The 27,136-nt window shown below is 46.2% G+C and overlaps 1 protein-coding gene across 1 annotated transcript; it reads right to left on the reverse strand.

Annotated features, from left to right (window-relative positions):
* On the reverse strand, positions 1-27,113 carry NT5DC2 (5'-nucleotidase domain containing 2). Its single transcript, XM_014869649.2, has 14 exons — positions 26,792-27,113; positions 18,909-19,093; positions 18,144-18,218; positions 16,289-16,344; positions 14,475-14,568; positions 10,177-10,305; positions 7,077-7,137; positions 6,719-6,821; positions 6,132-6,233; positions 4,816-4,897; positions 1,669-1,755; positions 1,101-1,241; positions 805-869; positions 1-366 (listed from the first exon to the last, which is right to left on the reverse strand). Exons 1-14 carry the CDS (start codon positions 27,033-27,035, stop codon positions 105-107), a joined length of 1,686 nt encoding a protein of 561 aa, XP_014725135.1. The 5' UTR covers positions 27,036-27,113; the 3' UTR covers positions 1-104.
* Positions 27,114-27,136: the final 23 nt, after the last annotated feature.

Below are 27,136 nucleotides of genomic sequence, written 5' to 3' on the forward strand. Positions count from 1 at the left end.
CAAGTGTCGAACGCCCTTTAGTGGTAGACAGAGGTGCTGCCGGCCGTGCAGCCCGGCCCCACTCCAGCCCCGGCTGTGCTGCTGCTGCCTGCAGTACCTGCCCTTCACCGGATGTGCACCATCTCCTCCAGGAAGGGGGTTTTCATGCAGCCTGTGCAGAGCTGATCCATCCAGAGCGGAGCCTCGTGCTGCAGAGGGGTGCGCCGGGGGTAGAAAGTGAAATTCACGTCGTAGTTGAGCAGGCAGCTGATGGAAGCCATGTAGATATCGGAGAACCGCACCAGCCGGCGGGAGAAGTACGTGGGGTTGTGGAAGGTGCGGAAGATGCTTCCAAACTGGGGGTTGAACAAGTTCTTCGTCAGAGACCTGAGAAGAAAGAGATGGTGTTCTGTAGCTAGAACTGTGGTCACAGATTCTTCTCACTGCCTTAGCCCTGGGCCACTCCACTCCCTGAGCATTAGGGGATCACCCCAAGGACACTCTCCTGAGGCTGAGGCAGGCCAATCCCTGTGCAGTGAGAATGATGAATATTCAGTGCAGTCTTACTCCACCTGTTATGTCAGGAGCTGCAGTAGCAGACAGCCAACCAGCCTCTCCCAGCACTCCCCTTTCCCACCCTGCCTTCAAATCAGTCCAACCTCCCAGGCTGCAGGACTGCACTGTTGCATGGCCCCCACTCAGATGCAAGAGACACCAGGCAGGACCAGAGTCCAGCTGCTGCAGCAGCATTGTCCCCAAAGCAATTACAAAACAGGGCCTGGGAGCCCCTAAGAGACCTCACAAGAGAGGAGGGAAAATGCTCACCTGATCTCCTGCCGTTCCTTCATCCACTCCAGCAATACTTGCTTTGACTCTGCATCCTGATACATCTGCAAAGACAGCAATAGAAAGCATCACATCCATCAGTCCTGCAGGCCACACTTCAGCTCTCTGCAATTTCCACTGTAACTTACAAACCCAGAGCCCACTGCACCAGAAGGAGGATGAGATATTTTTGAGAACTAGGCAAGATGGTACATCCCCTCATCCCCATGCTAAACCCAAACTTCAAACTCAGAAGGCAGCATCTAAGCTGTCCTGCTCAGCCAGGAGGTGTTTACCTGCATTCTCTCCAGCAGCCCTGTCAGAGCCTGCTGCCAGGTCAGGGAGTGCATGTACTGTTCTGTGTTTATGATTCTGATCTCCGTCTCCAGCTCAGGAACGATGGCTCCAGTCCTCCAGCCATGACGCAGCATGAGGTCCTGGAGGTCAGGGTGAAAAAACAAACAAGAATTCAACATAAAGACTGAAAGCCAAACACAATCCTGGTTCCTAGAAAAGTGGGTTTGCTCCCATTTCACATTCTCAGGGGACAGCCATCCATGACCTATGCCAGTAACAACCATCTTCTGGTCACTAAGATCAGTTGCATGAAGCATCTAAAAAGGTGGGATCAACAGAAATCGCTCTCAAATTCACACTTTACCCACTGAAAGTACTTCAGGAGCCTTTTCTCATGTGCTTGCCTCTGTCTGACAGGAGTGGGGAAGCCTGTGTGTCCTGTGGGGGGTAGCCAGCACAGCCCTGAGCACTCAGAGCAGGCCCTGCCTTATGTTCAGCCCAGCTGCAGCCACAGCAGCCACGAGGGATTGCTCCCACCTCCCTGGAGAGCTGAGACATTTCACTCACCGCAAGGTCACTGTACAGATGGTCACCAAAGTAGAGCACTTTGGATCCACGCCAGCCCGTCAGCCTCAGGAAATCAAAGAGGTTGCCCTGCAAGTGACAGGAGCACAGAGTGAAACGTGGTACAGGCCACCTTAGCACATGCAGGTATGAGCACTCTCCAGGGATGTCAACCTGCTCTCTGCCCCACTATCTACACCCAAAGGTTTCTGTCCTTCCCCACCTCACTTTGTTTTCTTCCCATGGGACAATCCCGTGTACATCCTCAGTTTTTTTAAGGATAGAGAAAATTTCCAGAGAGTTTTTGCAAACGGGGAATTCAGGGGAAATTCCGTGGTCTAAGGCACAGAAAGTCAAGAAGATAACACGGTCTAAAAAGGCAACAAAAGGAGGCAGTTTAGAGGCCAAGAGATACCTAAATTAGAAAAGCCTGAGGATGGGCAGAAAGAACCCCAGGTGTTCTGGGTTTAGAAGTTGTTGTTATCTCAGGTGGTAATGATTTCACCTCACAGGATGCACCAGAGTGAAGGAGAGCACTGCCAGGTGAGGCTTTTGGAGTCAGGAGCTGTTCTACATCCCTGGCTACCATCCCAACCTCAAAGATTAACAACACCCACATGTACACAGGAATTGTTTAACCAAGCCAAAGAGCCAAGCAGCCTGCACAGATTCACAGCTGAGTAAAACAAACCAAACCCCAAAGCACCAGATAAAGCACAGCACCAAGCAGCTTTCAAGGCTTTCCAAACATCCATACATGCACAGAAGGCACTTCAGGGACTACCCTTCCATCTCCACACGAGTTTTCCACATGAGTCATGAAAACAAAACCCACTAGGAAAGGAAAAGGTCCCATCAATGCCAGCGCAAGCAGTCAGTGCAAACCTACGAGCCACTCAGCAGCAATCCCTCTGGCCAGTCTCCAGTGGCAAGAGGGAGCCAGCACCCCCAACCACCAGCACCAGCCTGGCCAGAAAGCCCCCAGACACAAGGCAGCCCTGCAGCAGCCACTGGCAGCTCGCTGTATGCACAGCGAAGGCTGCCCAGGACCAGGGTGCTGGGTCTTCTGTTCCTGCAGCATCCCTGGAGCTGAGCAGACTTTCCTTAACAGCACACAAACAGAACCAGGCAGCCTCTGCACTTCTTGGACACAAGGTTGCTGCTGCTGACATGAGGGCTGCTCAGGAAGCCACTGGCAGAGAAGGAAATGGAGCACAGCCTTGGAAGGAGGAGAGTCCTCTTGCTGTGCTCCAGTCACCTCAAAACAGCAATGGACCTGACAGCCAGGAAATTTGTGCTTGGAGCTCCATGGAGCCACAGACCTGTTCTGAGACCTCCAGGTCCTGCCCTCCTTTCCCCCAAGATCACAGGTCTGGAGAGGGATGGGAGTGCAAACCTGGCACACACAGAAAACACCACATCTATTGGAACAGAGGGACTAAGGGGCATCACTTCCCCTTCCCAGTCCTTAGGCCAAAACACCAACGCCTGAGGTCCCATTCATGGATACCTACAGCAAAAAACTGCCATCCAGCCCTGCTTCAAAGGACAGGAACAGCTCAGAGGCCTCTGGCAACACCACCAGAACAGGTCCATGGCCATTAACACTTGCCAGAAGGAAGCATATTGTGGCACTCCAAGAAACCAAAACTTCTGGAGGCAGGGTGGGCTACAACCAGGATACACACTCCATCTCATCCCAAGAACCACAGTTAGACAACAGCCTTAATGCAGTCAGCTACATATAATTGTAGGGAAGAATTGGAGAGGGGCCCAAAATCCTACCCAGCCCACTTTTCTCCCTCAGTCTCCCCTTCCTCAGTGCACCATTCACTTGGGTGAGCAATTTGTGGCCACAAGATGTAGATGGGTCAAGAGTAGGATTTAATGCAGAAATAAACTCCATGGGTGAGGTGTGCCCTTTCTCCTGAGGGAGCTGCTAACTCACTGGGAATGAGCTCTACTTGCATGTTCCCAGCTCTGAGCTCTTGGCAGAGGATGGGACACCAGCCCAGCACTTTGGCAGACCCACCAGACAGAGGTTTCCTAACAGCATACTCAAGGACATGACCTACTCTGCTACCACGGGTCAAGTCCCAGCTCCTTGACTGCAATCTCACTAACAGTTTCTTCCCGTGGGATTGGACAGCTCAAATAACCAAGAACAAGCTGTCCTAAAGCCAGAGGCAACTTGTCTCAGGGGACAGACCAGCTGCAAGAACAACACCCAGGACAGCAAGTTCACCAGAGCTGCAGCTCATATTCAGACATGCTGGTCCTTCCAGAATGGGAGAGTCTGGAGCCAGGCTTTGTACCCTCTTTGATGCTTTTGATCACCTTTGTTTCCTTATTTCTTTATTCTACACAAATCCACCTTTTCCAACCTTATGGAGAACAATTTGGAGTGAGGTGTGGAAGATCTCTGCAGGTTTCAGAGCACTGTGCCCTTTTAGTCTCAACTATCACGCTCTTGGGAGCCCCTCCAGGACAGGAGTTTAAGGACCAGACAATCAGAAGAGCTGAGGGAAAAGAGCACAGCTGGCCATGTTGGACAATGTCAGAGCAGAGCTCCTAGGGTGAAGGTTTCATTGTACACAGGAGCAGGGGACATTCACTGGCCCCTCCCACACATCCAGGGCACGTTTCCCTACCACCCCATCTCACACAAGCAGCAGGGAAAACCCAGCTTGGCAGAGGTAACTCAGCACAGATTCCCTTGGGCAAAAAAGCAAGCACCCCACACCTTAAGTTACCTGGCCCTGCTCTGCCTTTTCCCACTTGACCCTGCCCCTCCATCCCTAGCGCCAAGCCCAAGCTGAAAGCATTGTTGGGGACAGTGTCCTACTAGGCCAGTGAGAGCTCCTGGGGACAGAGAGCATCTCCCACTGCCTACAGCCAGCACAGAGCCCAGAGCGTGTCTTCTTACAAACACCTTCTACCCACACAGATTCTCTTTTCAAGGACTTCTGTGTTTTACTTTTCAAACACCAAACACGAACAAGTGTCCTACAGCAGAGCTCACCATTTCTCGTCACCTTGCCCAAGCACATTGTCCTTTTTTTCCAGTGATTTCCAAAAGTGCAGGCATGTTATAAGTCCCCACCATTTCAGACTCCTACTTGACACCCCTTATGCACCCATTCACTTTACCTCTTTGTAGATCTTTCCCTTCTCCAGCTGATTTATTTTGTCCCACTGCAGTGAGCCTTTATCATCCAGTTTTCGAAAAGGTCTGGGAAAAAATAAGGGGGAGATGTCAACTTCTTTTGATTTTTGGTGATTGTTACCCAGCAACCAGAACATTTGAATCACAAAACTTGTTTACCTATGTAACAACTTGAAATAAAAGCTCCACATGAATTCTAAGTGACCTTCTGGGCCTTCTGCACTAGTTTCTCAGGGGAAGAGAAAGTATGAAAGGGAAATATCTTTTCAAAATGCTTCCATTGACTGTAACCATTTCATGTCAAAATCCCTAACAATTCTTGTTTTCACATACAGAGAGGAAGAAAATAACCATAACGACTCCCTCTGAAATGCCAAGGCCAAGAAGGCTTTGCCATGAAACACTTTGTGTGCTCTTCCAACCTGGCTATGCCCCAGCCCAACAGAGACCATGGAATGTCCTAATAGGATAAAGCAAGTCTGCAGGGAAAATGGAAAGCAGTCCCCATGCTGAATTCACCAGGTGAACTGAGCTGTCTCCTGTTTGTGCTGAGGGCTTGCCATAACATTCTCCTCTCCATGAGTGGATCTTAGGCACCAGGCAGTCATAGGTTTTATTTCCAGGAGGGTCAGATCATCATGGCTCCAGGCTGTGCTTGTAAAGCACTTCACCCGCAGCCCATGACAATAACCTTTACCAGGCCAGCACCTGGTAAAAATGGCACATTTATAAAGCCATTCCATAGGTTTACTTCAGCATATGCCAATGGTGTGGGTAGTGGGGGAGGAAAATACATACAAAGGAAAGAAAAACCAATCCTCCTACTAAGCAGACACAAGTTCTCAAAGCAAAGAAGCCAAAGAGCAAAGTAAGGACAGCAGCCTGTCTACTGGCAGCTCCTAACTGACCACAAAACCCAGCTGCCATGTACAAAGGCTTCCAGAACTGCCAGTTCCCAAACAGCATGTATCCAGTACAAACAAGACCCAAAAAAACCTCAAAAAACAAACCACAGATACTTGCTGCGAGGATGAGGAAAAGGAAAGATTTTGTCACATTCTCAACACAAGAAATGGCCATTTCTCATGCCAATTTTAGAAACACATTTTCTGCTTGACTCTACACATTCTATCCACTTATTCCCAGGCTGGTCAATTCTTGCCTCCTCAGAGAGTATCTGAGAGAACATGAGAAGGCTGAATACCTCCTGGAGGTAGACTATGCTTAGCAAACCCTGCTTTTTCAGTCCCTTCCCTGCAGGGAGGGCCCAAGGCCCGGGAGGAGTGCCCTGGACACGTACTTGCGCCGGTCAGTGAAGAAGTTGGGCTTGTCCGCTTGCACAATGACCATGTCAAATAGGTCCCTCCAGTTCTTGCCAACCATGTGTTTCATTCCTTTGTCCCTAAGGGCAAAGGAACAGAAAAATTAACAGATCCAGTACTCTTTTTTCACCCAACACTGCATCTTTATATGCATATGCCCTAAATTCATTCTTATTTCAGTGACAGAGAAGAAAATAGAGATTTGTGAACCCCCCAAGGCTGTCTCTTTGTATGAAGTATTGATGTTGTACTTTGTTTCAAGCTGTAACACACTTTGTTCTGCACCACAGGAAGCCCAAGGAAGTCTGTGATGCAGCAAACACTGCTAGAGGCAATAGAAAGTGTCGGCTCTGCAATGTTGTGGCCAGCCACAACCTTGGAACTTCTTGAAAAAGTGAGATCAATGCTGTGGGTGCAACTTTCACCACACAGTTCCCAGAGAGCTCCATGACTACTGCCACAAAACCCTGTCCCATACAAATTCCAGGTGCTCAGAGGAGAGAGTGCCCTGCACAAGCTCTTGCTGTGCCATGGTAACCCATTGATGAGCAATAATGATACTCACACAAAGCTAAAGGGACTGTTTGTGATGAGGAACAGTTTCTTCTTGTGGTTCACCAGGCGGTTTAGTACAGCATAGATTTCATCCCCGTGCAGAATATACTGCTCTGTAACAGAATGAAACACACAGCATCAATCAGAGCACTTTGGCATAAGTCATGACCACATTTCTATAAACCAAACCAAACCTAGCTCCTATAACACTAAAGATGCAAAAGGTTTGAGTTTGATCCACTTCAGGCAGGCAGGCAATGAAGCACCATGGTGACAAAGTGGCCTTCCTCATCCCCATCAGTCCAATCTGAAGAGAAAGACTGAGGAAGTGACAAGTGAATTTGGCACCAGAGCTCTATTTAACTCACCCATATCTTTTTCAATCCATTTGTACATCACTCCTTTCACATGAACATCTCTAATTGCATCCTAAAGAAAAGAGCAGGGGGAAAAATGTTTCAGTTTTACAACATGGCATTCCTGTTTCCCAGCATGCAAACCTACTGCCACCACTGAGGACCAAGGCAGTAATGACACATCCCCTCCTTGCTGAATGATCAAAAGCTCCATGTAGCAGAGCCTGCCCAGCAAGGCTCACCAAGATGCCAAAAGAAGAACGGTGTGGCTGGCTCAGCTGATGCAGTGTAAGGGGGAAAACTTATCTGTGAAAGCACAAGTTCCTTCTTGCTCTTAGAAGTGAGTACCTGGTACCCCACTGGTTCCAAGACAATAAAGACTGTGCCACTCCAAAACCATTTACTGTCCCAACACTGTACTGTCCAGACACCAGGTAGCTTTTCTTCCTCCCTGTGCCTATGGAAATTCTGCCAAGGGTGACCCAAAGGACAGGAGTGTGGCTGGGGTGAGCAGCAGCAGAGGAGAGCATCTGTGATCCCAGGGTGCTCCCCACAAGCCAAGGAGGGTCACAGCTCCTAGTCCTGGGTGACCAGTGTGCACAGGCAGAGCAGAAGCTTCCACTAGGAGGGTGGCACAAAACACAGCTGGGAGGGAGCAAGTTAAAACAGATGTTGTCAAGGGCATCCAAATATCCTCTCTTTTCCAGGCCAGAAGCCAAGATATAGCACATTTTTGGACACACCCAACTGAGATTCTGCCCAAGTCTCCATCCAGCAAGATATGCCAGACCCACAAAACCATTTCCAGAGCAGCAACACAGTTTGCAGTGTTTTCACATGCAAATGCTTGTTTGAACAGCACTGTTTTCACCCCTGACAGTTTACACAGGTAAACAGATGCTGCCTTTCCCCAGGACCCTTAAATTCCTGTTACACTGTTTGTGTCCCTTCATGAACTGCCTTTTCAGACTGAGTCCCACACTCACCACTGACATCACTACAGTGGCACTTGCCACACAGTCAACAGGTCTCATGGCAGTGCTGGGGAAACCTCCTCATGATCCCAAAACAAATTTCCTTCAGAGCTGGAGAGAACCACAATTTACAACTTAAAAGGGGATGATGAAGGTGGAGGCATTACCACTTCAAAATGAAGTTTTAGGAGCTTCTTTCCACCATGTGGATTTGAAGGGCATAAAGGCAGAGATCACATCTCATTGCCTTATTCGAAGGAATCTGAATAGAGAGCAGGAGCTCTAACAAGAAAACCACTTTCTCTTAACCAGCACTGTCACTAAAACCAAGCAGAACTTTGGACTTGTGTCAAAACTACCTTTGCAGAGAAGAAAAATTTCAGTGTGCTCTTTCCCTAAACTCCTGTCCTCCAAAAAACAAAAGAAGAAGTAAAAAAAGAAAACTGTTTCTGCAGGTAAAATCTTGGAGCCTTGGTAGGTGTCAAACAAGGCTCAAAAAATGCCTCCAAGGGGAAGCAGGGTAAACTGTACATTCCCACTTTCAAATATAAAGTGACCAAACTGGTGTGACAGGACTACTTTAATTACATATCAGCTTCAGCCTTTACCATACCCCAGGGTCTGCCCTTTTGACTCAGTGCAGTGCCTGCTCCTAAACTTAACCTGCTCCTAAGCACACAGGCTGCATCAGCAGGAGTTACAGCACGGTGCCACGTTAAGCCAGTGCTGTCCTAACAGCTGGGCTGTGCAAGTTCCCTGGGACACTTGTCTGCAGCACAGAAGGAGCTCTGTGCTCGTGTTCACAAAGCATTTCTTTGTGCTTGAACTTGGGAACTGCAAAGGGATAAGTTTTGCAAAAATGTTTGTTTATCCTCATTGTACAGGAAAAAAAGCAAGAATTCTTCTGGCGAGAGCACACGATGGTCCCTAGTTTCAGTAAAGATTTCAGGCATTGCCACAGATTTTCTGTCATAGGTCTCTTCTTTGCCTACTTCAGTTGTTCCTCAGGGATGACCACATTCTCCACCAAAAGGATAAAGCCAGGATTATCACTCAGGAGTCTGAGAGCTGGACCACACCAGTTGCTCTGCATTGGACATGTATCAGCTGTGGCATCCATCCCCCTACTCTCAAGATTTCAATTAGGAACACATCCATTTGATCTCAAAAGAAGGTTCAGAAGATACCCTTCACAAAAGGCCTCAGGAGTCAGCTGTATCCCCCCTTCCCATTTTCCCCACCCCAAGAGAAAAACAGACATCCAACACTCTTGAAATATGTTAAGGTCTTGTGGGAAATGGGCTGGCACGTTCCTATCAAGCACCAGCAGAAGGTCAGGACACACAGCTGACAGGTGGATCCTTATCACAAGGCAGCAGCACAAACATGGAGCTCCATGCCCCCATGGAGCCCCATTTCCCTCCCAGAACTGAACAGCCAGTGGGTGAACCTAAGATTCCCACAAGGTACAAATCAAAAACCCTCCTTCATGGAGAAAGGAATGCAATAAGGAAAATGTGTTTGCTGCTCTGGGTGATTTATGCTGACAGACATCTCAAGCACTTACATCTGTCTACAGCATTAACTAAGATGTCAGACAGCCCCAACAATGCTGATGATCCCACACAGCCCTTTCAAGTGCCACTTAACACCTTGGAGTAAATGAAACATGAAAGCTACAGTCACCCACTGGATCAGACTGCAGCTGCAAGGGGTCCAGGATTCTCCAAGCAAGCAAGGACAGGTGTTTTACAACAATCACTGTATAAAGTAAACTGTTTGGTACACAACTAGACCAAGACTCTTTGAAAAATGACATACTAAACAATTTAAAAGTCTGCAGAACCAGAAAACATTTACACAAGCTTTGTGACATATTTCCCATGGGAGGACCTTCAGCCTAAGCAGCCTAGGCACTCCTACATGAGATACATCAGAAACACCAGCTCTGTAGTACAGACAGAACCCAAACATGTTCTGAAAGCATACCTTTGAATATTCTCTGGTAATGCTTTGATCTAAAGGGACAACAGAGCTGTCATATCAGGCTGGTCACTGCCAGCCCCTTGGGTTTGGGTGCTGCAGAGCTCACAGCTCTGATGTGGTGTGAGCTGTGGGGCAGTTGACATTTCACTTACAGATATGTCCTTGTAAAGATGCACCTGGTCAAACTCAATGCCATGAGTGATGAAGTAATCAATGACTGAAGAGAGCAGTGTCATTTCAGGAAGAGAAAAAATGTCCATAAACTGCTTCAGTGATGGACCCTGGAAAGAAAAAATGAAACAGAGATATTAAATCAAAAACAATGGGAAAAAAACAGTTGAAACCAACAAAAAACCTCATATCACCCAGCATCATCTGAAATATATTCCAGGCTAGCAAAAAGAAAAACACTAGCATGGGAAGTTCCAGCCACTCAGCAAGCAGCACTCCCTTCTCAACCAAAACCAGCCTTGAAGAGAGAGAGGTGTCTCCTTCACATAAATCATTAAACAAACCCAGCATCATTAATACCACAGGGTGAAGATGGAGGAAGCAGAGAGTCCCAGATATTTTTATTTCAGATTCTGGTTCCCACCTGGACTCTTGGCATTAATACAGGTGCCAATAGAAAATGCTCTGCTACAGCAGCAGTCAAAGGCCTTGCTGAAGATGCTACATTGCTCATATAAACCAGACTGTGACACTGGACACAGGGCACCAAAGCTGCTCAGCTCCAATGAGGTGTCACAGGGCAGTGTAAAGATCACTCCAACAAGCCATTTGTCAATGCCTGTCTGTCACTACAGAAACACAGAGGAAAAAGAACTCCAGCCCACCAGCAGTCAAGTGGAAACGGACAATTACATTCTGTCTTGGGTTGCAAAGGAAAATGTAACCAGCAGTGTGTATTCTATCACCAGGTGGGGCAGTGTTCTTTATCTCTTCCATGACCCCTCCTCCATCCAGGGAAATATCTCCTGTCAATGGGCCATTGAGTGCCACTGCAGGACTGATAAAATCACATCATCCCACTGGGAGAGGCTGCACCCAGGGGGAGGAGCCAGGCATTTCCTACCTGAATATAATCTGAGATTTGGAACATCAGAGCAGCCCTTACCCACTGGATTCCAGAGGAAAACCAGACCCATGCACATCACCACTGGACCTTCAGAGGAAAAGTGCACCTTCTACAGGATCACTGCTTCAACAGAACCACATCTGTCACTGCAGGAGGATGCAGACACCATTTAATGGAACTGCTACCAACACCCTGAGTGACTGACAGGGTGTCAAGTTGTATTCTGACTCTGTCGGTCTGGGGTTTTTTCTGTATGACTGTTTTTTATTTTAATTTTCCTAGTAAATAACTGTTATTCCTATTCCCATATCTTTGCCTGAGAGCCCCTTAATTTCAAAATTATAATAATTTGGAGAGAGGAGGTTTACATTTTCCATTCCAAGAGAAGTTCCTGCCTTCCTTAGCAGATACCTGTCTTTCAAACCAATACACCTCCTGACCAAGGAATAATTGCTCTTGCATTAGGCAGAGTTGCAGCTCTCACACATATTTGTTATTGCTATTGCCTATCAATCACAAGCCTATCAGCAGGCCAAGAGCCAACTTTGGCCCCAGAGAGGCTTTCCAGTAAAATAAACTTTGCTTATTCTGTAGATACCACAAGTGCAGAGGACTGCAGTGAGTCTCCCTTGCAAGATGAAGCTGGGATCAATATTTTCATTTTCTGTCGATGAAGGTCCAGACCAGAATGGGGACAGTTACAAAGGTTCTACATATGGAAAGCAATTTGGGAAGCACACAGACCTGCCCATGAATCTGGTCACCAGCAGTGCCCTGGCAATCCAGTTCCATCATGTCTGTGCATGAGCTTTGAGCAGTCCAGGACTGACAGCTGGGAAGTTGCAATGCTGTACCATAGTACTGGCCCACTTCAGAAAGTGATTATTAGAACTGTGTGACAGACAGACATGAAAGCAGCATCCTGAACACCACAGAAGGTGCAGATGGTGGAAGGTGATGGAGCCCCTCCTGCCTAGTGACAAACTGTGGCCCTGTCATGCCAGGATGTGTAAGAAGAGAACATCTCTCCTTTAGTCTGGCTGGGCACGAGACCAGCCCTGTCTAAAGGCAATACCTGGGGCAACACAAATTGGGGTCAAAAGGCCAAAGGAACAACAAACAGCATTTTGCTTTGAGGTGTACCACCAAAAAATGCTGCAATCAAAAGCTCTGTTGGTGTGCTGAGGGTTATACAATTTCCATCTACCCAGCACAGGCAGTTTCACCTACAGCAGAAAACAACACAAAGGGCCACATACCACACATGGTGGTGCTGCTTAGGATACTCACTGAATCCTTCCAACACTTCTGTCCATTTTGATGCCTGGTTTTTAAGGGAATATTTCTCCCATAGCAAAACCAAGTTTCAGTAAACAGCCTTCATCTTTTTTTCCTGTTCAGAGATTCTGGGAAAGAAGCAAGAGGAACAAAGACAGGCAGTTCCTACTGAAATAGCTAGGTATGGGATTTAGCAGAGTGCAGCAGTGTCCTGTCCTACCTCTCAATGCCTGAAATACAGAGGAGACAGGTAAATGTTCAGTGTTAACAGCAAAGATTTACCTTGTCAACTCTGATTTCATTTTTATGCTTCATGTCATTTCTCTACAGGGCAAGTCCAACCTCTCCCAGTTGCCTTCAATGGCCTCGACTTCCTTAGGCAGACATAGTGACAGGATTCGTGACAAAAATTGGACTGTGCTTTCAGAATGTTACATGTGCTTTTTCTACAACACCCATGAGATCTCCACCTTCATTACAGGCCATCACATGTAAAGCCACACCAGTTGCAGTGTTGAACACCTACTGCAGGTGTTGGGATGCTGGCAGCTGTCCACACACTCCTGCTAACAGAGAACCAGGAAAACCCTTAAGGGAGAGTATTTACACACTTCAGCTATATTAGTCCCACTTCTCTTGTTGCCTGTTAGCAACCTTCCTGTTGCTCATACAGCAACATCAGCATGGCAGACTGAGGAGAACAAATCAGAGACCCCTGCTAAAGGCTCACTCCTTACCTGTTCACACCAGAAGTCATCTTAACCCTTCTTTCATCTTTCTCACTAATGTGGGAAAATATGCCCCACTCAGTGGCACAGGTTGAGCAGACACTGCTGAATGCAAATGCCATTAATTGGAAATACTTTTGCTCTCTTTGGGATCCACCTATAAGTTCATGGAGTCTATTACATTACTAGGAGAGGAGATTCACCTCTTCACAAAGACTAAGCTGATATCTCTATTTCTGTGGCCAAATTTTTCAATACCAACTACAGGAAAGAAGAAAGCACCTTCTACATACAAAGGACAGAAAGGCACCTCAGCATAAGCACCTTGTCCTACAGAAGGGCATAACTTGAAGCATGTTTCATGTTTACAATTATTTAAAAAGAAAAATGAAATTATCTCAAGTTTGGCATGAGTGAGGAGAGTTGCACAGGAGGAGGCCAATCAAGGGCAGTTTACAGACAGAAATCAAATTCTAAACAAAAATGTCCTATTTCAAAGCTGGAAACATCACTGAGCCATAAACAGAGTATATACTTATCCAGAAAGTAACCATTCAGATTAATTTTTCCCAAGAGAGAAAGATAAAAATCACAAAGTGAGCTTGCTGGAGACTTCACAGAGCAGACTCACAGGGGTATTACCAGAGGAAGTGTGCCCTTCTCCTTCCAGCTTCCCCTAAGGCACCAGAACTAAGGCAAGAAACAAAGCAGCTCTGGGAGAAAGGATGTGAACAGTCACACTTGGCCACTGCACCACATGAGACACTCAAGGAAGAAAAATCTCTGCTAATTCCTCTAGTTCAGGCAACCAAAGGATTTTTACAGCTCCTACAGACAGAATGTCAGTATTTTACTGTTCCCTATATTCATGGACTACAACCCTATAAATAATATCCCCTGAACAGTGCTGAAGGAGTGTGGAGGGAGATCCTTAACATGAAGGGAAAAAAACCCTACCCAAAACCAAAGAGAGAAAGGGACTGGAGCACCCCACTGCTGCTACACACAGAGGCCCCCTCTGAACAGCTCACTGCAAACAGAGCACTGCAGGCTGCCCTGTAGCTAGGGAGCTAGATTTGACCAAGGAACAAGCAGGGAACATCTCCTATCAGTTTTCAAAGCCATTCAGCTCTAGGCCAATAGCCCTGGTATTTAGAAATGATTTGCAGATGTCTTTTAGATGTTAAACTGCTAAATAACCTCTGGGGCATATTCCCACTAGAACAAAAACACACACTGCAGCTCACTGGGGACCGAGCCTTTCCAAGGGAGGCTGCAGTCATTTACATGTGCATACAATTCCCTCTGATTTCCAAGCTGTTCAAAGAGCTGCTGCTATGTCCCAGCAGCCAAGGGCTTACAATACCTTGCCATAGAAGTCACTCATCTGGTACAGGGGGATGTGCTGTGTACCACCGTAGAGTTCAATCACCTCTTCATCAGGCACGGGTTTGAGCCCTCTAGACACAAAACAACACAATTTGTCAATGATCACCAGTCTGCACAGTGCTGCAAACACTGGAGAAAAACAGGACGGGCAAACAGGCTCTTTCTTAAAACTCAAAAATTCCTCCTGCTCAAAGGAGACAGGCAGAGAGCCCAACAGCTCTAAAGATTCCCATAAAATCTTTCCCAAGACATTCTTCAGATACCTCGTTCACTCCTGAAAGTTAATTGAGGGGCATTATCCACATTCCAACAGAATCCAGAGGCTTCTCTCTGTCTGCTGTCAATCTGCTGACAGGACTGCCCCACCAAATCAGCCCCACGACCTGACTTGGGCAGCACTGGGTACCTAACTTGGTTTGGAGATGTTGCTCCCATGAAATACATCACCTTTAATGAGAAGGTGTAGGAAAAGGGCTTGCTGAAAAAGGGGTTTCCTTCTTAATCAGTTTCCTAAATAGAACAAGATCTTGACTAAGACCATCCAACAGAGAAGGCTGTTTTTCCCAAAAACACCAAAAACTGTAAAGCTGAGTATAGCTGATCTGTGCAGCTCATAACATCAGGTTATCTGACTGCTGCAGGTTTTGCCTCTTGCACAATTTTGATGACTGTTTGCTCAAGCAGTCAGCAACTTTCCCTTTCTCCTTTTCTACTCAGGTATGATACAGCATCTAAGAAGTTAAATGTTGCCTCAGCTGTGCTCAACAGCAAAGGACAGTTTAGAAGGACACTCCAAAAGAGATAGTTACAAAAGGACACTAGGGGAAAAAAAATAAAATGTATTTTCACTAAAAATGTCTTTATGAAGCTGAAGTAAAATATGGGGCAGTACAAAACCTCTGGTCCCCTCATGCCATAAGCTGGCACTCAAAGAAGCCAATTCTCTCTGGTTATGAAACTCCCTTTTTAATATTCTTAGAGTGTTTACTGTAACTGAAGCCTAACAGCAAAAGGGCAGAGATCAAGGAAAAAAACCACATTTTGGCTTCCATGCTCAGGAAATACAACATAGGATTCACAGGAGATTTGCTATTGATATTTATAAATTACTATTTCTTACACACCAACCCCACTCCTCTCTGGAGCAAGGTGTTTTCTCAGTCTCCAGTCTCACAACTCTTAGAAGAAAAATTTGCTCTGCACTGTTTCAGCCACTTATTCCAAAGCATACCCAGCTCTTTTTGGAGAACTAAAGGGAAAATAGGACAATCCAGGACTTAAAGTGAGCCCAAATTCTGAGGCATTATTACTTTATTGGCGTGTCTGTGTTGCTTTAAGATGTAATTTGCACACCCAGATCACTCTCCAGGCACAGCAGAGCTTTGCTGGGATACACTCCTGCCTGGAAAAGACAAGCCCATGTATGAACCACACACAGAGGAGCCCTTTCATATTGGCTGTGTTTGCTCTCAGGTGCTAACCCAGCCATGCTGTAGCTGCAGCTAAAACACCACACAGTGTACGTGTGTATTAACATTGCACCAGGTGTAACCATTACAAAAAGCTCCAGGTCTTCCCACCCACACCTGGCTTGAAATGCTTGAGAAAAAATAACTCCCTGCAATTATATACCAGGTAAGCATTTGAAGCAAGAGCAAACAGGATGAGCCAGACAAGACTGTGCTCTGCTCAGGAAAGGAGAACAATATATACCATGAACATATAATCAGATGTAGAAATCCATTTTTGCATGTATAAGCATTTAGAAAATTATTTTCAGAACTGACAGACCTATATGCAGTCCCCAGCTGGACATAATGGAAAGCATCAATCTTCATGAGAAGACTCTGTGACAAGGGATAGATATTTACTGTTAGAATTGGGTTATTGTTAAAATTTACACTGAAACCTTATTAAAGTTCCACACAAATGACATTCAGAAAATAAAGTTCAGTATGAGCATCCCACATGCATGCACTTTAGACAACACTTATTCTCCAGCCACTTTTAGACACACTTATTCATACTGTGACTTTTTATTGGTCTCTCTGGCAAAACACAATCTTTCTATGAGCCAAAGTCTGTTACACCCCAGTTTGTAAACAGGGATGCAGTTGTAAAACAGGGACAACAATATTTCTGTGAATCAAGAGAGTCTGTGCTTATCTGTCATCAAGAAAACACATATTCCAAAGGAGCTTTGTGTGCACAGATCTATTTCCCTCCACATTTATCTTAAGCAGAAGTGGGAAAATTTTACTTCAGAGCATAGCTGCACTCAGTCATTTTCCTAACACAAGAGATCTCCCCTCCCCAGTAGGCATTGAAGGAAAGATGTGCAGGAGCACACCAGGCTGGTAACAGAGCCTTCTTTGCAATTTTACTATCAGACTCCCCTAATGATGAGCCATCCTTGTCCAGACATCATTCTGAAGCTGTAACACAAGTCCTTGAGTATGGAAAGCAGCCTCACACTAAACCCACATCACTCCACAGCCTGCACAAGGAACACGGCATTAAAGTTCTTTCATCAGGATTCCATATCAGAGCATCTTGTTACACTGTGGGCAGACCTCCCAGCAATCTATCAGGACTGCAGGCAAATGTGCTGGAAGTTTTACTTAGACAGGCACCATCCAGATTTCTGTGTGTTTTGCAAACTCTGATCCTGAGAAAAGAGAGTTCTCTACTTTCTACTCACTCAAAGGGTGCTTTGCTTGGCCAGGCCACTCGCCTGTGTTTCTCTGATATAGCAGCCAAAGATTTAAACAGAGAAAGAACCTTCAGTTTCCCACAGAACTACTTCTTGCTTTGTAAGGCCAGAGGCATGAGTGGTCTGCTGCCATGCTGTCTCCATAGTTAGGACATAAACCAGAAAATCTCTATAGCTTTTTCTTTCATTCTCTTTTTTCCCTCCTGCTGGAAAACAGCACACACATTGCAGCCTGCACTGCCTGCTTCCCTGAATTTGCTCAAACTCAATGTACAAGAAAGCTACCTCGGTGAAGCAACTTTCTGTGCTGTGCTCCCACCTGACTGCCTGGCTGCAGCAGCCAGCAGGACATCACTGGGCATCGGGCTTTCAGGGAATGGGGCCAAAGCACTGAAAAGGGTTAAAGCTAATGCCTGCACTCTGCTTGCCTGTGTTCCTAAGAAGTATGCATCTCAAGTAGCTTGGATCTTATTCCAGTCAGTCCTATTATTCGGGGTGGGGGGCGGGGAAGGCTTCCTAAAGCATTCTCCTGACAAGTCATTTCTATTATTAGAGCAAGACATTATGCCTCTGCTCCTGGCAAGTACTTGTAGATGCAGGATTGAGTTTTGTTGTTTAAATTTCCTGAAAGACAGAAATGATCACATAAACAAGCTCCGTTTTCTATTAATTAGCCTGTGGAATGAATTGACTTTTAAATTGGCAAGGCTGTTTACCAGTGGCCTTTGCTAGAATATCCCGTTCTGCTGGAGGCCAGGCTGGCACAACAGACATCCTTCCTTGGGGAAGAACCCAAGCAGTGAAAAGCACAGCCACACAGACCCACTGATCATTTGGTGACAGATGTTATTGCAAGCAATGACATAAAGTATTTCCACTAAAAACATAACAGTGGAAGACAAAGCCCAGGAGAGTGAACTTTGTACAGCTTACCTTTTGTACATCATAGTGGAGTCCACGTATGGCAAACCCTGGAATGTAGTCATACTTCCCAAGCCCTTCTGGATACTGGGAAGACAAACAGTGACATCATTAAAGCATAAGCACCAGATAATAAAATAAAATAATTTAGTCCTGCCTAATTTTGCCCCTTTCAGCAAAGCAAGTGGATGAATGGAGTAAGACAAAGAATCAGGATACCCAAAACTAGTTTTTCTCATGTAAGGGACAGTAGTGAAAAAGCATCAGATTCAGTGAGGACACTTCTCGTAAGATCCACTCAGTGCACATATTTGGCAAAGAATGGCACTGCAGAGCCCCTCTAAACAGAAAGTCACAATGAGAAAAAATGCATAAGCAGTCACCCATTGCAAACAGGGTGTCTGTTCTGGGACATACATCATCCCATCAACCAGCACATGCCAAGTCCTGCATAGCTTCAGTGTTGGCCCATGGTTTATGTTTAGCCACCATGTGCACCTCCAACCAGCAATCCTGTAGGCATTATTTCCATAGTTGAGGACAGCTGACCTGGGCTTTCTTACACTGAGACTCCACATTTATAAAACTTCAGGAATGTACATCATGTTACATTATCTCAAAGGAAATTAATTCTGCAATCAAAGATTGCGAAATATTACATTTATCTCAATACATCAAGTAATTGACATGTGTACACAATGCCTGCACAAGCATGTCTGGGGTGTTGCAAAGACAGCAGCAAGCTTAATTGAGTGGAAATTCTTAGCACCTCATTACCTTGAATTGTTCTATTAGAATGTCTCTGGCAGTGTTGAAAATCATGGAGTGTAGTAAATTAGAATACTGTGCTAATGTGTAATCATAGTCAAAGCCATAGATCTCCACATCTCCCAGGCTGATCTCATTGTTAGCGTAGATGGCTGCGGGGTTGAGGAGATTGCAGACCCCTGGTGGAAGGAGATCTAAGAGAAAGGAAAGGACAGCGGTTAGAGAAACTGAGAGCATCACTGAACTTTAGACTTTTCATTCTGGACCTTACAGCAGCTGGAAATGCTGCACAGCAGCAGCAAAGAGCACAGAGCTGCTGTCCAAGGCTGCTGCTGTTAGCTCACTCCAATAATCTCCCTGTGAAAAAAACACCCTGTGAAACGTCTGCCTGCACCTGGACATAATGCTCTCTATCCATCTGCATAGTCAGACCGACCTTTTGTGTCAGGAAGCTGCAAAACAATGCCCCCCGGCCTTTGGCCTACATGAAGCAAAGCAGACCCGAAGGTTTTGAAGTGTCAAATTTCTGTCTCAGAGCAGCTGCAGTTTCTGCAGGCTTCAATGTGATAAATCACCAGAAAAAACACACACCCCTCACTTAGAACTCGCACAAACAGGCTAACTCTCCTCTTGGAAAAGTCTAGTTTACTCCAAATCAGAAATTTTGATGTTTGCCTTTTGGCATTTTTTGTTTCTCACAGAGACAACCAGACTTCACAGAGAAATTGTGCAAGTACCATTAGGACTCTTTAAATTTTTGTATTAATGGGCAGAAAAACTAAAGTTCTGTACAAACACCTACACGTACAAAATACCCCACACTAAGTCATGCTCCTGGAGCATGCAATGCTGATAGTAACAAGCTATCTGCTTTCCTCTGATAAACAGCTGTGGACACAGCTCAGTCCTTGCATGTGGTCACTGCAAAGCAGAGTCACTGTTCAAGATACTTGGGAATAACACTTTGCTCCCCAGACCACTGAGAAAATGAGGTTTAGTGACCAAGCAGCTAAACTACCTATATACAGATCTCTTCCCAGACCTAGTCCAGAGAGGAGAGCTTTTGCTCCACTGCAATGGGAGAGGCAGGAACAGATCTTCCCACAGGCTTCCCACTCCATGAGAACTGTCCCTTGCAAGAAAGGACAATAAAAATAGTTCCTTGTAGTAGATTGCCTGGTCACAACCACACTGGGGGACAGAGGGGAAGGAGACATTTCCTCCCTCCTCAAAGATGGGTCATTTTCTCTTTGAATGATAGAAGAGCAGGCATTTTCCAGATCCTACTCAGCATCAGTGGATAGGATTTTTTCTTTTCCTACCTTAACTTTTGGCTTTTAGCAAAACCCCTGTCCTGGTTCTTTAGTGCTTCCTTGCTAAAAACCAAGTTCCACCTGTGTCTGGGACAAAAATTACATTATTAGAAAGAGATACTAGCCTTTTCCAACAAAGACTTTGTCTGAAATTATAAGAGAATTTAGGCAAAAGTTTGAAGTGTGAGCCCTAATTCAGAGAGGTAACCAAAGAAATAGATTCAAATATTTCAAAATGTTTCTTTCTCAGGGGAAAAAAAATCACTATGTTACAAAACATACCCATCTTCCCCTCCTAATTGACTTCCATTTGGCCTTCAAATACAATTCACCAGATGATGTGGAGAGGAACCACTAGCAAATAAAGCAGTATATTAAGGCAGGAGGGCTGACTTACTGGCTACACTCCAGGAACAAAAGCTCTCTGTCAGTGCTCTGCTGGTGGCAAAGTTCCTGGAAGAGGCTTAGGAGAGCAGACACAGTCCAAGTAATTTCCACTAAGATTTTAAAAAATGGGAAATGTAAATAGGATTCTATCCTGGGTTGCAATGCAGGATGCAACCAGAAGTATGTATTCTATCACCAGCTGTTGAAATCAGGTGGGGCCAGGACCCATCCATTCCCCAGGGAGGTATCTCCTGTTAATGGGCCATTGAGTGCCACTGCAGGACTGATAAAATCACATCATCCCATTGGGAGAGGCTGCACCCAGGGGGAGGAGCCAGGCATTTCCTACCTGAATATAATCTGAGATTTGGAACATCAGAGCAGCCCTTTCCACTGGATTCCAGAGGAAAACCAGGCCCATGCACATCACCACTGGACCTTCAGAGGAAAACTGCACCTTCTACAGGATCACTGCTTCAATAGAACCACATCTGTCACTGCAGGAGGATGCAGCCACCATTTAATGGGACTGCTACCAACACCCTGAGTGACTGACAGGGTGTCAGGTTGTATTCTGACTCTCAGTGTTTTGTTTTCTCGTACTACTGCATTTTTATTTTAATTTTCTGAATAAAGAACTGTTACTCCTATTCCCATATCTTTGCCTAAGAGCTCCTTAATTTCAAAAGTATAATAATTTGGAGGGAGGGGGTTTACATTTTCCATTTCAAATGAAGCTCCTGACTTCCTTAGCAGATACCTGTCTTTCAAAACAAAAATTCAGATGATCACAACTTTCATCCTTTCATCATAAATGCTCTTTGCCCCATAAATAAACAGTTCCCCTTCCTGTCCTCACCTCCAGTCAATTTGTGGAAAGACCTTTTCCTAAGCTTACACTGGGATTTGCTGGGTGTTATTTTTCTTCCTCACAAGGAAAATGATGACACAACCTTAATCACATCTCAGGGGAAATTTGCAGGGCTTTTCTCTCCTATTAAAACACTTTTTTCTTTTTATGACATGCACCCAACTTGCTGCCACAGTGTCCCTACAGAGAGGTCAAGCTCTCCCAACATTCCCCTTCTGCTGTCAGATTCAGGACAACTCATTTTGACAGCCTGAGAGCGTCACAAAATACCACTGCCTGAACTCCACTTCTCTTTTCACAGAAGACAAGAGAATCTTCTAGATTCAACCACACATGCCAGCCACAATTTTTGTAAAAATACCATGAGGAAAAGCTAAGGGAGCAGTAGGATTTTGTAACAAGGACAGGGCACTCTGAGCTTCACCAAGAAGGTTCTATCTGTGATCAGAGGCATAAGCAGTTACTGTTCCACAGCACGATTTATGAAGTACATTTAGACCCAGCAATGCTCCTCCCTGGCAGCCCCAAGGTACAGAGCCTCTCTGCTGCCCTCTGATAGCCTCTTGCCCTGGTCATTCTTCCCCAGCCATGTTTTGTCACTCACTCACACAGCATGTTCTCTCTTACCTCCTAAGGGCTGAAAAAGGATGCACACAACAGCCAAAATTATTTACACCTGCTGTTTCACACACAATGTGTTCCCTACATTCACTTCCCCAAGCACCACACATCTCCTTGCTGTGACTCCTATCCCACATCACTCACAGCTTGCTCTGTCCTCTCCATCATCCTACATCGTGAGTTTACAGAATTTCAAAGTCACTGCTCTTCTGGCAAGGAAGAAATCTCTGATCTTTGGTGTAGAGATTCATGATGCATGTTTGTCTCAGTGTAAATGTCCTTTTGCAGCACCCTCCTCAACAGAGCTGCAGGTCCCCATCTCCTTAAACTCATGCAGTCTCCATGCAGGTTCCAACTACAGCAGGGAAAAGACACAACCTGGGAGCACACAGCAAAATCAGTTTCAGTACAAGAGCCCAGACATGCCTCAGGGTTACTGAGCCAGATTTCAAGAAGCTTGGTTTAATTGTCTTTGTTTGGGGGTTTGGCTTGCCCTTTTGTGGTGTTTTGTTTGTTTGTTTTTCAAAGATAACCTCCTGAGTAGTTACCAATGCTTAGTGCTCACTCGGTCCTGGGCTATAGGCTTGGGTGCTGCTGCTCTGCTGACACTCCACACGTAATCTGCCAGGGATCTTTGTCTCAGATTTCCCGGCAATTGTCAAATCAAAACAAACAGACACCCACCAGAAGCTCATGAAGATGCCGTTTTTCAACAACAATAGCTTTTGCTTTTCCTCTGCCAAGACACCATAACAGTTTGCTGGACAGATATGATAAATTAAAGAAAACAACCACACAAAACAAAATGAAGACCAGTTTTGGTTATTAAAATAATAACAATCCCAGCTACTCCTTCTGTCTGGGTCCTAACTAGAAAGGCAGGCAGTATCAGTTAGTCATTGCTTACTCAGCACTTCACCCAGGAAGTCTGATCTAAGGGAGAAGCAGCGTGAGCACATCAGAGAACGGTGTGGAAGAAGCTGCTCTTGCACTGGATGCAGCCCCAGGAATCTGCCTGCTTGCACAATTTGCTCCTGTTTGCAACTCCGACAGTTTTTAGGGAAGTGTCTGCCATGTCCATGGCACATGAGGAAATCAGCAGCAAAGGCAGACCACAAGAAAGCGTGTTTGATCTGGTGCATCCCTTACACCTGCGTGTAAATGCAAAGTAAACACACAACATCTCCTTCATCTTCCCACTGTGAGAATCTGGACAGTTGCTTAAATCAGAGAGTCTCCATGAGAGCACAGCAGTCTCTTCGCAGGCAATAACCCACACTGTTAGAAAGCAATAACCCTCAATCCCCAACAGGAGAGCAGAGATGCAAACAAAAGCAGGTAATTAACTGCGAGCAGCCACTAGAGACACCATCTGGCCCCTTCTGATGTGAAAAACGCCCTGGGCAGGAGGTGCCAAGCACGTCTCCTGCTTTTCTGAGCTCCCGGGGTGCCAACAACATCCTGCAGGAAATACTCCTGCTCCCTCGGCCTCAGATCCAGCAAGTTGGTGAAGAATTATACACAAACAAGGCAACTCACCCGCGTCTCCCACACCCTTTGTACTCCCAGAACCCAACACAGCAGACATCTGTACTAATTTCTTCCTAAGACAAGCAGGGAAAATAAAGGTACAGAGAAGCAGATGGCCATCATCCTCCGTGTTCTTCATGAATCAAAAAGTTTCCCTTGTTCACACTAAGTTGCTTTCTAAAGACAAACTGCCAGTTTTCCTCCCTTCCAAGTACCCCTTTATCCTCTTGAAGTGTTATTTTGTGCCATTTCCTGCAAAGCACTCTCACCAGCCAAAGCAGATCCTTCTACCAACAGGGTAGGAAGGGAAAAATATTATCTAAAGACCATTTAATTTCAGACCCTGGATTTATGCCATTATGCCTAAATACTTTGGGATTTCCTGCCAATTAAATCTACATTAACTAAAAACAATATTAAAAAATATTATTTCATTCCAAAATTACATTTTTTAAATATACAAAGGCACTAGAGAAATGATATAAGAGTCCTTCACAAGAAAAAAATGGGTTATATCCAAGAAAGCACAATTGGGAAGTTTACATAACTGGTCACTCTTCCAGTTCTGGCTGTTCTCACATTTAACCATGCTCAAGCTTGCCGTGCAGAGGCAAGAAGTTTGCAAATACTGTAAAAGTTCCCTAGAAAAGCTGTGAGCTAGTGTAGCCACTGTTAATAGATTTGGAACACCTAGGAAAAAGCAAACATTTGCTTATAGCCAAAGCATCACAAGCTTGGCAGTCCCCTTGTTTCAGGGGACTCTGGAGGTTTCCTAGAATGTAAGACTTCAAAGCTTACTGAGAGAGCTTATCAGCCTTCCTTGACATTTATCAGACCAGAAAACAGCGAGTCTTGCTCAACTCCATCCCTCTGACTAACGTGAATGTACTTCTCCTTTTGCCAAAGGGAAAAAAAAGCACACAGTAAGTGCTTCAAAATTTTAGCCTCAAATTTTTACAGGTAAAGAAATTTGGTCGTAAGAGTCAGTGTTGCAATAGGCAGAAGGAATAATGAAGAGAATGGTTTCTCTTGAGTCAGCACTGAGAGGAGGTTTTACCTCAGAGGCATTTTTCGTGTAGCTACATCGTGCTGCCATTTGTATCACTCCACTCCAGCCTGGCAGAGCACAGATGTGTTTATATAGAGTTGAGAACTCCTTGTGCCTCTGGCCCCAAACCTGCACCACTGCTGAGCTTTACTGCACAGAAACTCGTCCTGCACATCCTGCCCTGTCCAACGCAGTCAGCATTTTTCATGCAAAAATGCTCCATGGATCTCGTCCCAAGCAAGGGCTGGTGTGAAAACACACATTGAATTCTCCTGGCAGAGACCTCTCTCCAAACCAGTGGCGATAACTGACAACACAGGACAAGGGACTGCACAAAGGTGGCATTCCAGAGTGGGAAGGAGAAGGAGGCACCACAGGAGTCTGCCCAAACTCAGTGCTGGGCAATACTGAGAAGCCAAGCACAGACATTCACCTTCACACCAGAGTGAGAAATCAAGCACGAAGGAACAGACTGATGCCACATTCTGCACGCCTGTTTAGTCATCAAAACAACAATTAAAACCAGCTTGGGCCAAATCTGTCTCTTCCTGACAAAATCTGAATAACAGCACAGTCTTGAAATTTTAGTTTGGGGAGCAACCCTTTAAACAAATGAGGGCCGTATTCAACATATCTGATGGCTACCTGAAGGTTTGTGAAGACTCTGCTCTGTAACACTTGACCTACTTCACCCGACTTCATTTTGCATTTACTCCTGGTGATTACTGTTCCACTTCAATTAATAACTGCATCTCTTGCATCACAAAAGAGTTATGTGAACATAAACTTCACAATCTCACGTAGCAAAATCATTTTGCCAAGTGACTGACACAGCCTATTAACACACATCTGCATTTATGGTTTCAATCCCATTCTGGAAAAGAAAAAAATGCCTTTGAGGATAGCAAGGTCCAAACAGCAATACAAGTATTGCAAACTGGAATTTCTTTCAAGCAGTGGGGCTAAAACCCCAACTCAGTCTTGGAGGGTATTACCAAAGCTCCGGTCCTCTGTCAGCATCTGTACTGCCTTCATCAGGGCTGGGAAAGGAGCTCTCATCCTGGAATGCAGCAGGCTGAGCATCTCATAGATCAGCAGCCAATTCCTTTACGTTTGTGCCTCATGAAGGACTCGAGATTTTATGCCAAATCCAGTGGACTGGAAGATGGGGGAGGAAGGAATGACAGACCTTGCCGTTCTCGGGACAGGGAGAAAGTTTTTCCAGATGCCTATGGCTGACTGCTACCCTTATCCAAGCCCTAGGTAAACAAAAGCTAAGGGAGAGCTCTGTAAGAGCAGGCACAAACTCACACTTCCTAGCTCTCTACAGTGCTTACCTTCAGCACTCCAAGAATCAAGAAACCAACAGGAAAAAATTCCCTGCCCTCATGTCATTAAAGTTATTTTAGGAGACTTCAATACAGTGGAGGTCTCCTGCTGCCAAAAAGACCACAATCCTGTTTTACACACAAACAGATTCGGCGAGGAATCTGAGTTTCCTCCTCGCTTGGCAAGATTTCAAAGATCCTGACAGTCAGGTAACTTCTTAGTCAGAGAAGCAAAAACGCACTTATGAGCAAAAGGTGTGACACGTGGAACACAAACTGAGCTCAGGACCAGGACCCATCCCAGGAGCTGCAGCGTCCGTGTTCTCCAGGCTCACCCTTGTGTCAGTGGCGACTTGGACTTGTCGCCCTTTCACTCAGCATCCCCATCTATTTGTCCTAGTCCAACCGCGATTCCGTGTGCCAGCCAACGGCCAACTGGAGAAAAAGGCTACAAGCCCTTCGTTTAGACCATTTGCCATGGCAATGCCCACGATGTAAGTTATGAAAAGTCCCATCTACCCTGCATGTCCTGTAACGCTGAGTCCAGTCGGGGAATCTGCACAGAAGGAAGCCCAGGACAGGGAGAGGAAGATCAAGTTTATTTCAGTGAAATTAAAACCACCCCAGAGAGTCGTGGGCGATGGAAGATGGATGGCATCGCCGAGGAGAAAGGCTCTGATCCGGCAGCTGCACAGCACGGGTGGGGAAAGGCACCGAGATGCAAAGAAGAGAAAGGAGAGGCAAAAAAAAAGGATGGCAAGGCCGGCGCCGGCAGGACGTGGCAGCCCCCTTACCGTAGACCAGCTTCTTCATCTCGTGGTACCTGGCCCACAGGTAGGTCTTGGTGTCGGCGCCCTCGGCCGGGACGGACTGGCCGCCCACTCTGCCGGGGGCCGCCGGGTGCTGTTCCCGGGGCTGCCCGTGCCCACCGTCCCCGGTGCCTTTGTGCCGGCAGCTCTGGCAGGACACGGCCACGGAGAGGAGCCAGGGGGCCGCGCCGCTGCCCCTCCGCAGCGCCGCCGAGCCCACCACCGCCATGGCCCCGCCGGACGCCGCAGCTTCGGGGCACCGCGCACGGTCGGGGCTGCTCCGTTCCGCTGCCCGCTCCGCTGCCCGGCCCGCGGCGGCACCGGCGGCGG

The sequence above is a fragment of the Sturnus vulgaris genome, chromosome 11, assembly GCF_052056855.1.
Source record: "Sturnus vulgaris isolate bStuVul1 chromosome 11, bStuVul1.hap1, whole genome shotgun sequence".
NCBI classification, from domain to species: Eukaryota; Metazoa; Chordata; class Aves; order Passeriformes; family Sturnidae; genus Sturnus; species Sturnus vulgaris.

Excerpts from the sequence above, each read along its gene's own strand:
- NT5DC2 (XM_014869649.2), bottom strand. The coding sequence starts at position 27,035 with ATGGCGGTGGTGGGCTCGGCGGCGCTGCGGAGGGGCAGCGGCGCGGCC. Across the intron at positions 19,094-26,791 it reads GATGAAGAAGCTGGTCTACG|ATCTCCTTCCACCAGGGGTC; the intron begins GTAAGGGGGCTG and ends CCTTTCTCTTAG. Across the intron at positions 1,756-4,815 it reads AGGGAAAGATCTACAAAGAG|GGCAACCTCTTTGATTTCCT; the intron begins GTAAAGTGAATG and ends TGTCACTTGCAG.